At 42.3% G+C, this 13,002-nt stretch overlaps 1 protein-coding gene across 1 annotated transcript in view; it reads left to right on the forward strand.

Annotated features, from left to right (window-relative positions):
• Nucleotides 1–8,739, forward strand: part of LOC111976256 (V-set and transmembrane domain-containing protein 2-like protein) — a 34,891-nt gene extending 26,152 nt beyond the window's left edge. Inside the window, exon 4 of the mRNA XM_024005023.2 lies at nucleotides 8,022–8,739. Within this exon, the coding sequence (XP_023860791.1) occupies nucleotides 8,022–8,417 (396 nt within the window). The 3' untranslated portion in view covers nucleotides 8,418–8,739. The remainder of the gene's footprint in view (nucleotides 1–8,021) is intronic.
• The last annotated feature ends 4,263 nt before the right edge of the window (nucleotides 8,740–13,002 follow it).

Here is a 13,002-nt window from a genome sequence, read left to right on the forward strand (position 1 = left end):
TTGAAGCCTGTAGAGCTGTTAATACCATGTCAGTGTAAAATGTAGGGAATTAGCTAGGGAAACAGACAAAATGATTAACATTACATTGCTATACTGACTAATAAAACTCACATTATTCTGAAAAAACGTCAGAATATATCGTCAGAATATAATTTCAATCGTTTTTCCGCTGTTTTCATCGATCGATTCAGGTCTAGTGTGATTGAGACAAAAATAATAGCTATAGTTAGTGAGCTAGCTAGCTAGATAACGTTAGCCAACTTTTGTCAATCTGTAGCTAATGGTACATCATCAAATGTACTTCTGTTGAAACGGGACAAAACAAAGGCTACACAACATTTCCATACACTCAACAGCTGTTAGATACTGCTACCTGACAGATAGCTAGAGGCTAGCTAGAGTTTTACTGGCTGTGGTAGCTACTAGCTAGCTAACTAGCTGCTAGTAGTTCATTCAGTTCAGTTGAGAGGGGATGAAACATTGGCAAACGTAACATGTCAGTTACACTACTAGCTCAGCACTGGGAAGAAATACTTTTTTTCTGTCAAACAGCAGTTACCTTGCCAGCTAGATCAGTCAACTAAATAGTAGCCAGTTTCTGCTCTGCTTGCTTTTATAACTCTGAGAAAAAAACGCAACACAGACCGTAGCGGCCTCTGATCAACTCTCCCGTGCTGGTCCTATTCATCAGCCTTTCAGAAGCTTTTCCTTCACAGCCTGTCCACACGTGGTCCTAAATCCAGCCGGCTAAAACCGGAAAACAGCCTACCCGACCGCTCTGAGGCGTCCACATGGTCCTAAAGCACACAGGTGCCATGTTTTGGGGGACAAAAATGCAATTTCAGAATGTTCCCCCAGTGCGCAGTGAAGTTGCGACCCTGAATGATTATATCTCTTTGCAGCAAAATCTGCAGAGATGAGATTATTGTATGCCCCGTATATATAGCATTCTGTTAAATTGGAAAAACTCGAAGTGTTGAATCAACTGTTGTTTTTGTATCAGTTCATATACCATGTGCCATGGAATCGGTACATCTAAAATCTATTTTGCAACCTGTATGGCACAGCTGCTAACATTTCTGTCCTCAAATAAAAATGGTATATTTGTCTATTTATGCCAATCCTTTTCAGCCAATTTTTATATTTAATATATGGCAGATAAGCAAGTTTCCTACTTTCTCCCTCTTCCACTTGCCTCCTCCATTTTTGCGGTAATGTTGCAATCAGTTGGTTGTAATTTTGGATTGAGCAAACATTCCAGTATATTTTCGATAGTTGCATATGTGACATAACTCCAGCATTCCTAATCATATTATCATTAATAAATTAAAAATTAAAAATTTCTTCCAAAAACAATGTTTTTTTAATCTATCAGTATATTTGAGTTTAACCACAATATATGTGTTCTCTTTACTGGAGGATAAAATTGAAATTGTAACCAGCTTTGTATGGCTTGTGTAACGGTTTTCTTCCATAGTTGAAGGAGAGGACCAAAGTGCAGCGCAGCTAGTGTTCAACATGTTTAATAAAAGAACAAGTGAAACACTACAAACAACATACAAAATAACAAAATGTGCAAAAACCGAGACAGACCTATCTGGTGCAGACAACCACAGAGACAGGAAACAAACACCCACAAAATCCCAACACAAAACAAGCCTCCTATATATGATTCTCAATCAGGGACAACGATTACCATCTGCCTCTGATTGAGAACCATATTAGGCTGGACATAGAAACAGACAAACTAGACACACAACATAGAATTCCCACCCAGCTCACGTCCTGACCAACACTAAACAAGCAAAACACATAATAACTCTGGTCAGGACGTTACAGCTTGTTTAAGAAAGGGCGATACTTTAAACAGAGTTTCATTTTCAATTAATTGAAAATGAGAAGTTGTTATTTGTATGAAGGAAAAAAGGCCATTTTGAAACAAGGATGAGCCTTTCTTCATAATCTACTGGAGAACAAGTTCGGGTTTAAGTATAACTTACAGTTGAAGTCGGAAGTTTACATACACCTTAGCCAAATACATTTAAACTCAGTTTTTCACAATTCCTGACATTTAATCCTAATAGATATTCCCTGTRTTAGGTCAATCAGGATCACCACTTTATTTTAAGAATGTGAAATGTCAGAGAATAAAGAGAATGATTTATTTCAGCTTTTATTTCTTTCATCACATTCCCAGTGGGTCAGAAGTTTACATACACTCAATTAGTATTTGGTAGAATTGCCTTTAAACTTGGGTCAAACATTTCGGGTAGCCTTCCACAAGCTTCCCACAATAAATTGGGTGAATTTTGGCCCATTCCTCCTGACAGAGCTGGTGTAACTGAGTCAGGTTTGTAGGCCTCCTTGCTCGCACACGCTTTTTCAGTTCTGCCCAAAAATGTTCTATAGGATTGAGATCAGGGCTTTGTGATGGCCTCTCCAACACCTTGACTTTGTTGTCCTTAAGCCATTTCGCAACAACTTTGGAAGAATGCTTGGGGTCATTGTCCATTTGGAAGACCCATTTGCGACCAAGCTTTAACTTCCTGGCTGATGTTTTGAGATGTTGCTGCAATATATCCACATAATATTCCTCCCTCATGATGCCATCTATTTTGTGAAGTGCACCAGTCCCTCCTGCAGCAAAGCACCCCACAACGTGATGCTGCCACCCCCATGCTTCACGGTTGGGATGGTGTTCTTCAGCTTGCAAGCATCCCCCTTTTTCCTCCAAACATAACGATGGCCAAACAGTTCTATTTTTGTTTCATCAGACCAGAGGACATTTCTCTAAAAAGTACGATCTTTGTCCCCATGTGCAGTTGCAAACCGTAGTCTGGCTTTTTTTATGGCGGTTTTGGAGCAGTGGCTTCTTCCTTGCTGAGCGGCCTTTCAGGTTATGTCAATATAGGACTCGTTTTACTGTGGATATAGATACCTTTGTACCTGTTTCCTCCAGCATCTTCACAAGGTCCTTTGCTGTTGTTCTGGGATTGATTTGCACTTTTCGCACCAAAGTACGTTCATCTCTAGGAGACAGAACGCATCTCCTTCCTGAGCGGTATGACGCCTGCGTGGGCCCATGGTGTTTATACATGCGTACTATTGTTTGTACAGATGAACGTGGTACCTTCAGGTGTTTGGAAATTGCTCCCAAAAAAGAACCAGACTTCTGGAGGTCTACAATTTTCTTTCTGAGGTCTTGGCTGATTTCTTTTGATTTTCCCATGATGTCAAGCAAAGAGGCAGTGAGTTTGAAGGTAAACCTTGAAATACATCCACAGGTACACCTCCAATTGATTCAAATGATGTTAATTAGCCTATCAGAAGCTTCTAAAGCCATGACATAATTTTCTGGAATTTTCCAAGCTGTTTAAAGGCACAGTCAACTTAGTGTATGTAAACTTCTGACCCACTGGAATTGTGATACAGTGAATTATAAGTTAAATAATCTGTCTGTAAACAATTGTTGGAAAAATTACTTGTGTCATGCACAAAGTAGATGTCCTAACCGACTTGCCAAAACTATAGTTTGTTAACAAGAAATTTGTAGAGTGGTTGAAAAACAAGTTTTAATGACTCCAACCTATGTGTATGTAAACTTCCGACTTCAGCTGTATGAGTACCAAGTATGTCTACTTCACCATCAGCCTATTTTATTGGTAAAGGTACTGTAGTGTAAACATTGTATATTTTGACAATCCAATATGTAATATGGTACACTCATCGTAATTGGGTTTTAGTCCAGAGAGGCTAGAAAGTGATCTCGATCTCAATGAGACCATGCACCATTGCAAACTTAAGAAGAAACTTGAGTAATCTGCATACATTGATACTTTTGTTTTTAACCTCTGGATTTCTAACCCCTTGATGTTCTTGTTGGATCAAATGTTCATAGCTATCATTTCAATGGTTATAATAAATAGATAMGGAGACAACGYYSAGCCTTGTTTTACTCCTCTTGACAGCTCAATACTTTCTGAGAAGTAACCATTATTTACTATTTTACACCTGGAGTTGCAATACATAACTTTAACCCATTGTATAAGAGATTCACCAAAATTAAAATAGTCCAGGCTCTGCTATGAAGACTGGTATCTATGATGTTTTATAATGTTCTATTGTTTCAAGTAATTTTCATATATTATCTCCAATATATTGTCCATGTAAGAAATATCTGGTAAAACCTTTTTAATTCTATGTGCTATGCATTTCGCCAGGATTTTGGCATCACAACATTGCGGTGTAAGAGGCCTCCAGTTTTTTAAATGGACTTGATCTATATACTTACCACCTGGGTCCTGTTTCAGTACAATTGAAATCAGACCTTCTTGCCTGATAAAATGGTAGACCTGATAATCTGCCATTTTTATAGAAGTAGTTAAAACATGCTAATAAGGGATCTTTGAGTACATCAAAAAAGGTCTGATATACCTCTGCCTCAAGAAGTTCCTCCTCTGTAAATTGGCCTTCACACAGGACTTTCTGTATATTTCTTAATTTTAGATTATTATTATTAGGAAAGAAATCCTTCCAGTTAACATCATTCAGTGGAGATGGAAGAGACTGAAAAGAAAACATGTGCTTAAAAAATGTTGCTTCCTCTTTCAAAATCTAATTTGGTYAATSATGGATGATTATATAGTGAACAAAGCCAATGCCACGATTAGATTGTGAAAAAACACACCAATCTCTTTCTTAAGTCCTTTAAACAATAAAAGCTAATTTACCAAGATTTCTGAAAATGTATTTATAGCGTTTTGGAAATAAACTCTTCACTTCTGCTACAATTATGTGTTTCAGTTCTATAGAAAGACTGAGGCTGCAAGATGGTGTGATGTCTTCTTGTCTTCTCTCATTAAAGCATGACTGCGCCCAACTTCACGACTGCAGTGCTCTCTGATGTCTTAATTTAACCCTTGTGTAGTCTACACATTCTGTATACTCCCCTTGTCCTAAGGATAAAAAATGACTCGCCTTCACTAAACCCCTAAAATAAAGCAGCTTCATTTAATTTTAATTTTTCTATTTTGCATGAAGAAACAACCTGTCATTCATCACAAACTTTGTGAATATCTGGGTTTTCCCTCTTCACAATGCAGAAAGACTGCATTTAATCAGTGGACACCTCTCGTTTTTATTACAACACACCTGTCATAATTGTTTTCTTTACTAAAGTAGAGATTTATTAATATTATTATTATTATTGCTACAGGTACTGCATAGGTGTAAACATTTTTTTTTTTAGCAAGAGATAGCACTTGTATAGCCTAAGAAAGCAGAAATGCAGAAATGTGCAGAAAGTCGTTTTGAATACATTTTATTAAAGGGAAACAATAACAGTCTTTTTTTGGCAACTTAGTGATATATTCTTATATACTGTACAATGAGGAATTCAACTACAAAATACTAGTCTTCTCCAATTTTTTTAACCATTGCCCCCACCCACAAGGTGTATAAACAACAACAATAAATAAGAATAAAAGAAGATAATAAATACAAAACAAAAACGTGAAAAACATAAATCAATCAACTCTAATTAGCACATGTAGGACAGTATGCGAGTGGGTGTGCATGGACTTTGCAGATGTATTTCTCACATGTGCAGCACATAGTATTTGTTTTACAGTCCTTCTTTGGGGGGAAGAATTGGCATTGCCTCCTCTTGCCTGCCCCAGCTGCAGCCTCAGATGGATCATGACAAGATTCAGCCCCCTGAACAGCTTTCACAAGCACTCCAAAGGCTGCTGTGCGGGTGAGGCACTCCCTTCTTTGAATGTGTGGGGTTACATATGCCTTTCCCAGCTGCTCCAGGAACACCCTCCTCTTGTTKCGCTTATCAGGCATCCAGGTAGGGTTGATGTTGTTCCATATCACGAAGACATTGTATGAGGACACATCAATGATGTTATGGAAGATGACCAGGGGCCAGCGGGCAGTCATCCTCCTGCAGCTGTAAGTTCCAATCACCTTGTCCAGGTTGTCCACGCCATGGTGATCTTCCTCTTCAGAAGCTGCTGGCTGAGTTCAATCAGTAGCACACATTGTGTGCGTGTGTGTGTGTGTGTGTGTGTGTGTGTGTGTGTGTGTGTGTGTGTTGTGTGTGTGTGTGTGTGTGTGTGTGTGTGTGTGTGTGGTGTGTGTGTGTGTGTGTGTGTGTGTGTGTGTGTGTGTGTGTGTGTGTGTGTGTGTGTGTGTGTGTGTGTGTGTGTGTGTGTGTGTGTGTGTGTGTGTGTGTGTGTGTGTGTGTGTGTGTGTGTGTGTGTGTGGTCTCGCTCTCTCGCTCTCTCTCTTGTGGTGTGTAAATTATTTTATAACTGCCGGGTCAAAAATGACCCTAAGACAATCTTTGTACCCTGGTGGTGTACAGCTTTCATTGAAATATGAACAAAGGCGAAGTTTCACTTTTTCTAATGTTGGGGTCACTTTAGGACAAGTCATCAAATTTCAAGTAAAAAAATCAATAATTGGAAGTGTTTTCTCTGCTGTTAAACATAGTGGCAGGTCATTTTTGACCCTTAAGACAACACAAGGGTTAAAAAGGAGAGACTGTGTGCTCCTTGCTGGAGAATGATCGGGGAGTCAGCAGAACTTTTGATAGCTCATCTGCCCTGGTGTGCCTTGTTGCCGCCAGCCTGGCTGAGGGTAATGATTTGTTAACAGCTAGTTCTGTGCTCGCACAGCGGCTCTTCAGCTTGCTGTGCGTGTCCCTCTACTCTCTCGTCTCCAGGAGAAGATGAAGCCTATCTCTTATCTGAGGTTTCCTCCCTGGTTAATGTCCCTGTTGTCTGGCTAGCTGCTGCTGACTAACCATAATGAAACCAACAGCTGTGGTGTAAAGGAGGACGCCACTGGGCCGTCGCTCAGCCGGTAAAACGGTACGGAGTCGCTCAGCCGGTAAAATGGTATGGAGGGTTCCAGCCCAGAGTCATTGGTTCCAGCAGGCATGGATGGATATTAGCTTTCTGTTTCCCCACAAATACAGCTGATGGCAGCAACCAGATCATTTTCATATTCTATTGATGTAAAATCAAAGATGCTGAGATTATACTAAACCATGCAGACCTACTAACTATACTCCACCAAAATTATTTTGGTCAGTTTTATTGGTTTTATTCTCAAGGCTGAATGTGATTGTGTGATTTTCTTTCTGAGCTTAGAGGACTCTGGGCTGATAACAGAGATACACAACCACAGACTAATCATCAGCCTTGTCTACACTACCTGTGTGGGAGGAAGCTGATATATAGAAAACTGTATTTATACCCTGGTGTGTCACAACCATTGACTTTCCCACAGTATGTGATCACTTCATGTTATCTAAGATCTGACACTATAAAATATATTTTCTACAGGTTTTATAAGCCACTGAACTATTAGACCCTTAACAAGAAAAGGCATGTTCTGTATGTATGCAGGGCCACAGCAACTCCTCATTTGTTTTAGCGAACAACATGGGCAACATGGGAACGAAGGTCTGACTGTGTGTGTACATGTCATTTGTATGTGTGCCTCCTCACATCCCCACTCAATCTGTTTGGTTGCCAGGCGGCTTTGTTTAGTGCAGTGGCCGGGTGGCTGTGCTCCTGACTGGGCTCGGTGGGGCTGCCAGCAGTACAGGGCTTGGGGAGGAGGAGGTGCATCTGCTCTGTAAGTGTGTACTGTGGTGCATCTGTGGCAACGCAGCTAGCATCTCATTACAGAGCTGGCTGCCAGCCTCATTCGGATCAGACAGCTTGGCTGTCACACACACACACACACACACACACACACACACACACAGGATGCAGGGACAGAGGGGGAAGTGGTGGGAATGCACAAGGACGTTTGTTTTCTAGGAAAATTATTAACAACAGATATAGACACTTAGAATCTTCAGAGTGGAAGGAGAAATGTATCTGGCTGGCAAATTAGGGTTGAAGTGAGCATATTTCCTCTGAAAGGATAGCCTGTCAGGAATCCAAATGTATAATTTCACTCTTGGAAATAATAGACCAATATATTTTCTTTGTCTATTGCAGGTAGTAAAGGTTGCTGGGAGCAACATCTCCCACAAGTTGCGTCTGTCCAGCGTGAAGCCGTCTGACGAGGGCACGTACGAGTGCCGCGTGATCGACTTCAGCGACACCGATAGCAATGCCCGCCACCACAAGGTGAGGGCCTATCTGCAGGTGGAGCCAGAGAGCAACCATAACCCGGCGCTGCGCCACCACGGGGCCAACTTCCAAACCAAGGACACCAAGGTTCTGGCAGGCAGCGGCCACCAGCCGGAGCATGGCAAGCACTCGCCAGCAGCCCACCACAGCCACCACAAACCAACAGGCACTGGGAGGGAGCTGAGGAAGAGGTCTGCTGAGGATGACAGCGCTACTGACTGCACTGACAGCTGTCCTCTAGGCCTCACAGCTCACCCATAACCTCCCTAACCTGCTCCGGCCTCAGCTCCAAGCTCCAACCTTGTCCTACACCTCAGAAGGGCAAGTCCAGTCCTGGAGGACCACAGTGTGTAGAGACTTTTGATTCAACCACCCCAGCTGTAACATACATGATTAAACTAAAGTCTCTGTACACACCACTTCCCCTGTTGCGTACCCCTGCCCTCTGCCCAACATGCACACACCAAATGGACTCTGGTGCCACCCCAGTCCTATACCTTGGCCTCTCTCATCTCCCCTTACACTGCCCTAACGCAACAATGTCCCACCAAAAACACCTCAGCTCCACTCCCAGTCCTAGCCCCCTCTTTCTATATCACAACCCTCTAGATCAGGGGTGTCAAAGTCATTTTTCCCTGGGGGCTGCATACCATTTTCAACGAGGTCCAGAGGGCAGCACTGAAAATTGGTTATATTTCCTCACCGTCAAAATTAGCTAAAAACAGTCCTCTATCCATAGTTTTGGGAATTTACCCCTGACTCTCTAGCTTTTATTTCTGTGATTATCAGCGAGCTGGACCCATTCAAGAAACTGTATGAATGTAGATCCATTATAATTTTTACACAGTTTTGATTTGGTTTTAGTGATTTTAAAGTATATTGACTTTGCCCCCCCCCCCATTTTTTTTTTTTTTATATCTTTAAAACCACCCGCAGGCCGGATTGGACCACCTCGCGGGCCGGATCCGGGCCGTATGTTTGACACCCCTACTCTAGATGGTCCACACTCTATAGATTGCTGTATAAAATTAAAAAGTGAGTGCATGTTCAACATGTTTTCTTAGAATGTTTTTCAACCATCCATGAGGAAATACAGTTTTAAGTTGGACAGTTAACTTGTTGCTTTGTTAATTCATTTTGGTTTGTTAATATCTTAAGTTACTCTCCGTTTCTATGTTGCATTTGATTTAGCCAAAGTAAGATAGAGAATATTTGTTTATTTTTTGCTGTCTCTCTATGGGCAACTTCATGGAGAAATATAATTTGGTCACTTTAATTTGGTCAAAGCTGCTTTGTTTGTTGAAGACTTTCCTCTCAAGTATGATTTCCACTCAACCAGAGCTAAGCCAATGTTTATCAAATAAAACCTGTTTATGGTGTTTTGTGCTTTCCCTACAGACTGAATGTGGCATTGTGAAAGACATGGATAAAGGAACTGTTTCTAGCTCTTAACTTTGCTTTAATGTTTTGTAAGAAATCATTATAAAAATGTTGTATATTTTAGAATTTCTTCTAGGTTGTTGGTCTCGCACTAAATGTATGCCTTTATCAAATTAAATAAATTGTACATGAACCTATTTACCTATTTATTGTGACTTGAATGCAAACTGCCTTCAGAGTAACTTCATTATTTAGTACCTCTAGTATGTACGGGCTTGAGACGTTAATGATGGAAAATATGTTTGTATTACATTCATCATGAAAAGTCAGCATCTGACCTTGCAATTATTTATATGCTAATACACACTGATTTGTATGCTGCCATTGTAGAGACATTATTATTCAAAGCCAGAATACTCCATCACAGTCAACTCATAAGGCAGTCATATATTTCCTCTTGCCAGTCTCCTTCCTCACACCCATGCATCCTGAGTAATCAACAAATTGAGTCTTACAGTATGTAATCTCTGAACTGCATTACTCTTAGGTGTGCCAAACAGTGCCTGCCTAATCAGTCAAACTAGGCTGTCAGATGATTTGATAATTAATAGAATATGAACCCTTGCTGCATGAAATTATCAAGCCTGGTTGGAGGGAAATCGCTTTATCCCGTCCCTGGCTGTGTCTGTATGGGCTGCCAGGCAGGGCCTCCATGGCTGATGAGTAATGGCGCTATTGTCAGCGTTGGCAGCTGGATAAATAGCAAAGTATGGTGGAGATAAAGCACTCCTTCGCCAACGCAAAGCACATGTGGCAACCCTGTTCCTGTCTCCCCAGCATGCACATTCATTATGTCACGGAGAGGCTTCCAGACCCCTRAGTCTTAACAAGACCTCACAAACAAGCCAGGGCTCTAACCTACACTTCAACCCTCAGTGGACTTCAAGTTGTATTCAAAATCACGCTAGGACTTTCAATCAGGCGTTTGTGCAGCAAGTAGTGGATCTGTTTTGTGTGAATCAACAGGAGGTTTGTGTGGAATGACCATGACCTCTGGTTATCAAAGYAAAAATGGAACCAAGACCTGAAGCTGAAGCCGTTCTGTTAGGTGACCTAAACTGGGATATGCTTAACACCCCGGCCATCCTACAATCTAAGGTAGATGCCCTCAATCTCACACAAATTATCAAGGAACCCACCAGGTACAACCCTAAATCCGTAAACATGGGCACCCTCATAGATATTATCCTGACCAACTTGAATCAGGATCTCAGCGATCACTGCCTCATTGCCTGCATCCGTTATGGGTCCGCGGTCAAACGACCACCCCTCATCACTGTCAAAGGGGGTGACACTCTAGACCCAAATTGTTACAGACCTATATCCATCCTGCCCTGCCTTTCTAAAGTCTTTGAAAGCCAAGTTACAAACAGATCACTGATCATTTCGAATCCCACCGTACCTTCTCCGCTGTGCAATCCGGTCTCCGAGCTGGTCACGGGTGCACCTCTGCCGCGCTCAAGGTACAAAACGATATCATAACCGCCATCGATAAAAMACAGTACTGTGCAGCCGTCTTCATCGACCTGGCCAAGGCTTTCGACTCTGTCAATCACAGTATTCTTATCAGCAGACTCAACAGCCTTGGTTTCTCAAACGACTGCCTCGCCTGGTTCACCAACAACTTCTGATAGAGTTCAGTGTGTCAAATCGGAGGGCCTGTTGTCCGGACCTCTGGCAGTCTCTATGGGGGTACCACAGGGTTCAATTCTCGGGCCAACTCTTTTCTGTGTATATATCAACGATGTCGCTCTTGCTGCGGATGATTCCTTGATCCACCTCTACACAGACGACACCATTCTGTATACATCTGGCCCTTCTTTGGACACTGTGTTAACAAACCTACAAACGAGCTTCAATGCCATACAACACTCCTTCCGTGGCCTCCAACTGCTCTTAAACACTAGTAAAACTAAATGCATACTCTTCAAACGATCGCTGCCCGCACCCGCCCGCCCGACTAGCATCACTACTCTGGACGGTTCTGACTTAGAATATGTGGACAACTACAAATACCTAGGTGTCTGGCTAGACTGTAAACTCTCCTTCCAGACTCATATTAAGCATCTCCAATCCAAAATTATATCTGGAATCGGCTTCCTATTTCACAACAAAGCCACCTTCACTCATGCTGCCAAACATACCCTCAAAAAACGGACTATCCAACCAATCCTCGACTTCGGCGATGTCATTTACCAAATAGCCTCCAACACTCTACTCAGCAAATTGGATGCAGTCTATCACAGTGCCATCTGTTTTGTCACCAAAGCCCCATATACTACCCACCACTGCGACCTGTTATGCTCTCGTCGGCTGGCCCTCGCTACATATTCGTCGCCAAACCACTGGCTCCAGGTCATCTATTCGTCTTTGCTAGGTAAAGCTCCGCGTATCTCAGCTCACTGGTCACCATAGCAACACCCACCCGTAGCACGCGCTCCAGCAGGTATATCTCACTGGTCATCCGCAAAGCCAATACCTTTGGCCACCTTTCCTTCTAGTTCTCTGCTGCCAATGACTGAAACAATTTCAAAAATCGCTGAAGTTGGATTCTTATATCTCCTTCTTATATCTTCCCTCAGATGGGCTGTACACAGCCCAATAATAATAATAATAAAAATAGCCCACCACTACCTAAACATCCCCATATTGTTTTATTTACTTTTTTTGCACACCAGTATTTCTACTTCTACATCATCATCTGCACATCTATCACTCCGTGTTAATTTGCTAAATTGTAATTACTTCACAATATGGCCTATGGGGGGCGCCATCTGGGTTGGCGCCCCCCCCTGGTTTGTGCTATGGTGGAGATCTTTGTGGGCTATACTCGGCCTTGTCTCGGGATGGTAAGTTGGTGGTTGAAGGTATCCTCTAGTGGTGTGGGGCTGTGCTTGGCAAAGTGGGTGGGTTATATCCTTCCTGTTTGGCCCTGTCCGCGGGGTATCATCGGATGGGCCACAGTGTCTCTGACCCCTCCTGTTTCAGCTCCAGTATTTATGCTGCAGTAGTTTATGTGTCGGGGGGCTAGGGTCAGTTGGTTATATCTGGAGTACTTCTCCTGTCTTATCCGGTGTCCTGTGTGAATTTAAGTATGCTCTCTTAATCTTTTCCTTCTCTCTTTCTTCTCTCTCTCGGAGGACCTAGCCCTAGGCATGCGTCAGGACTACCAGGCATGATGACTCCTTGCTGTCCCCAGTCCACCTGGCCTTGCTGCTGTTCCAGTTTCAACTGTTCTGCTGCGCTATGGAACCCTGACCTCACCGGACTGCTTACCTGTCCCAGACCTGCTGTTTTTCAACTCTCTAGAGACCGTAGGAGCGGTAGAGATACTCTTAATGATCGGCTATGAAAAGCCAACTGACATTTACTCCTGATTATTATTTTGACCATGCTGGTCATTATG

This window comes from Salvelinus sp. IW2-2015, linkage group LG17 (genome assembly GCF_002910315.2).
Source record: "Salvelinus sp. IW2-2015 linkage group LG17, ASM291031v2, whole genome shotgun sequence".
In the NCBI taxonomy this organism is placed as follows: Eukaryota; Metazoa; Chordata; class Actinopteri; order Salmoniformes; family Salmonidae; genus Salvelinus; species Salvelinus sp. IW2-2015.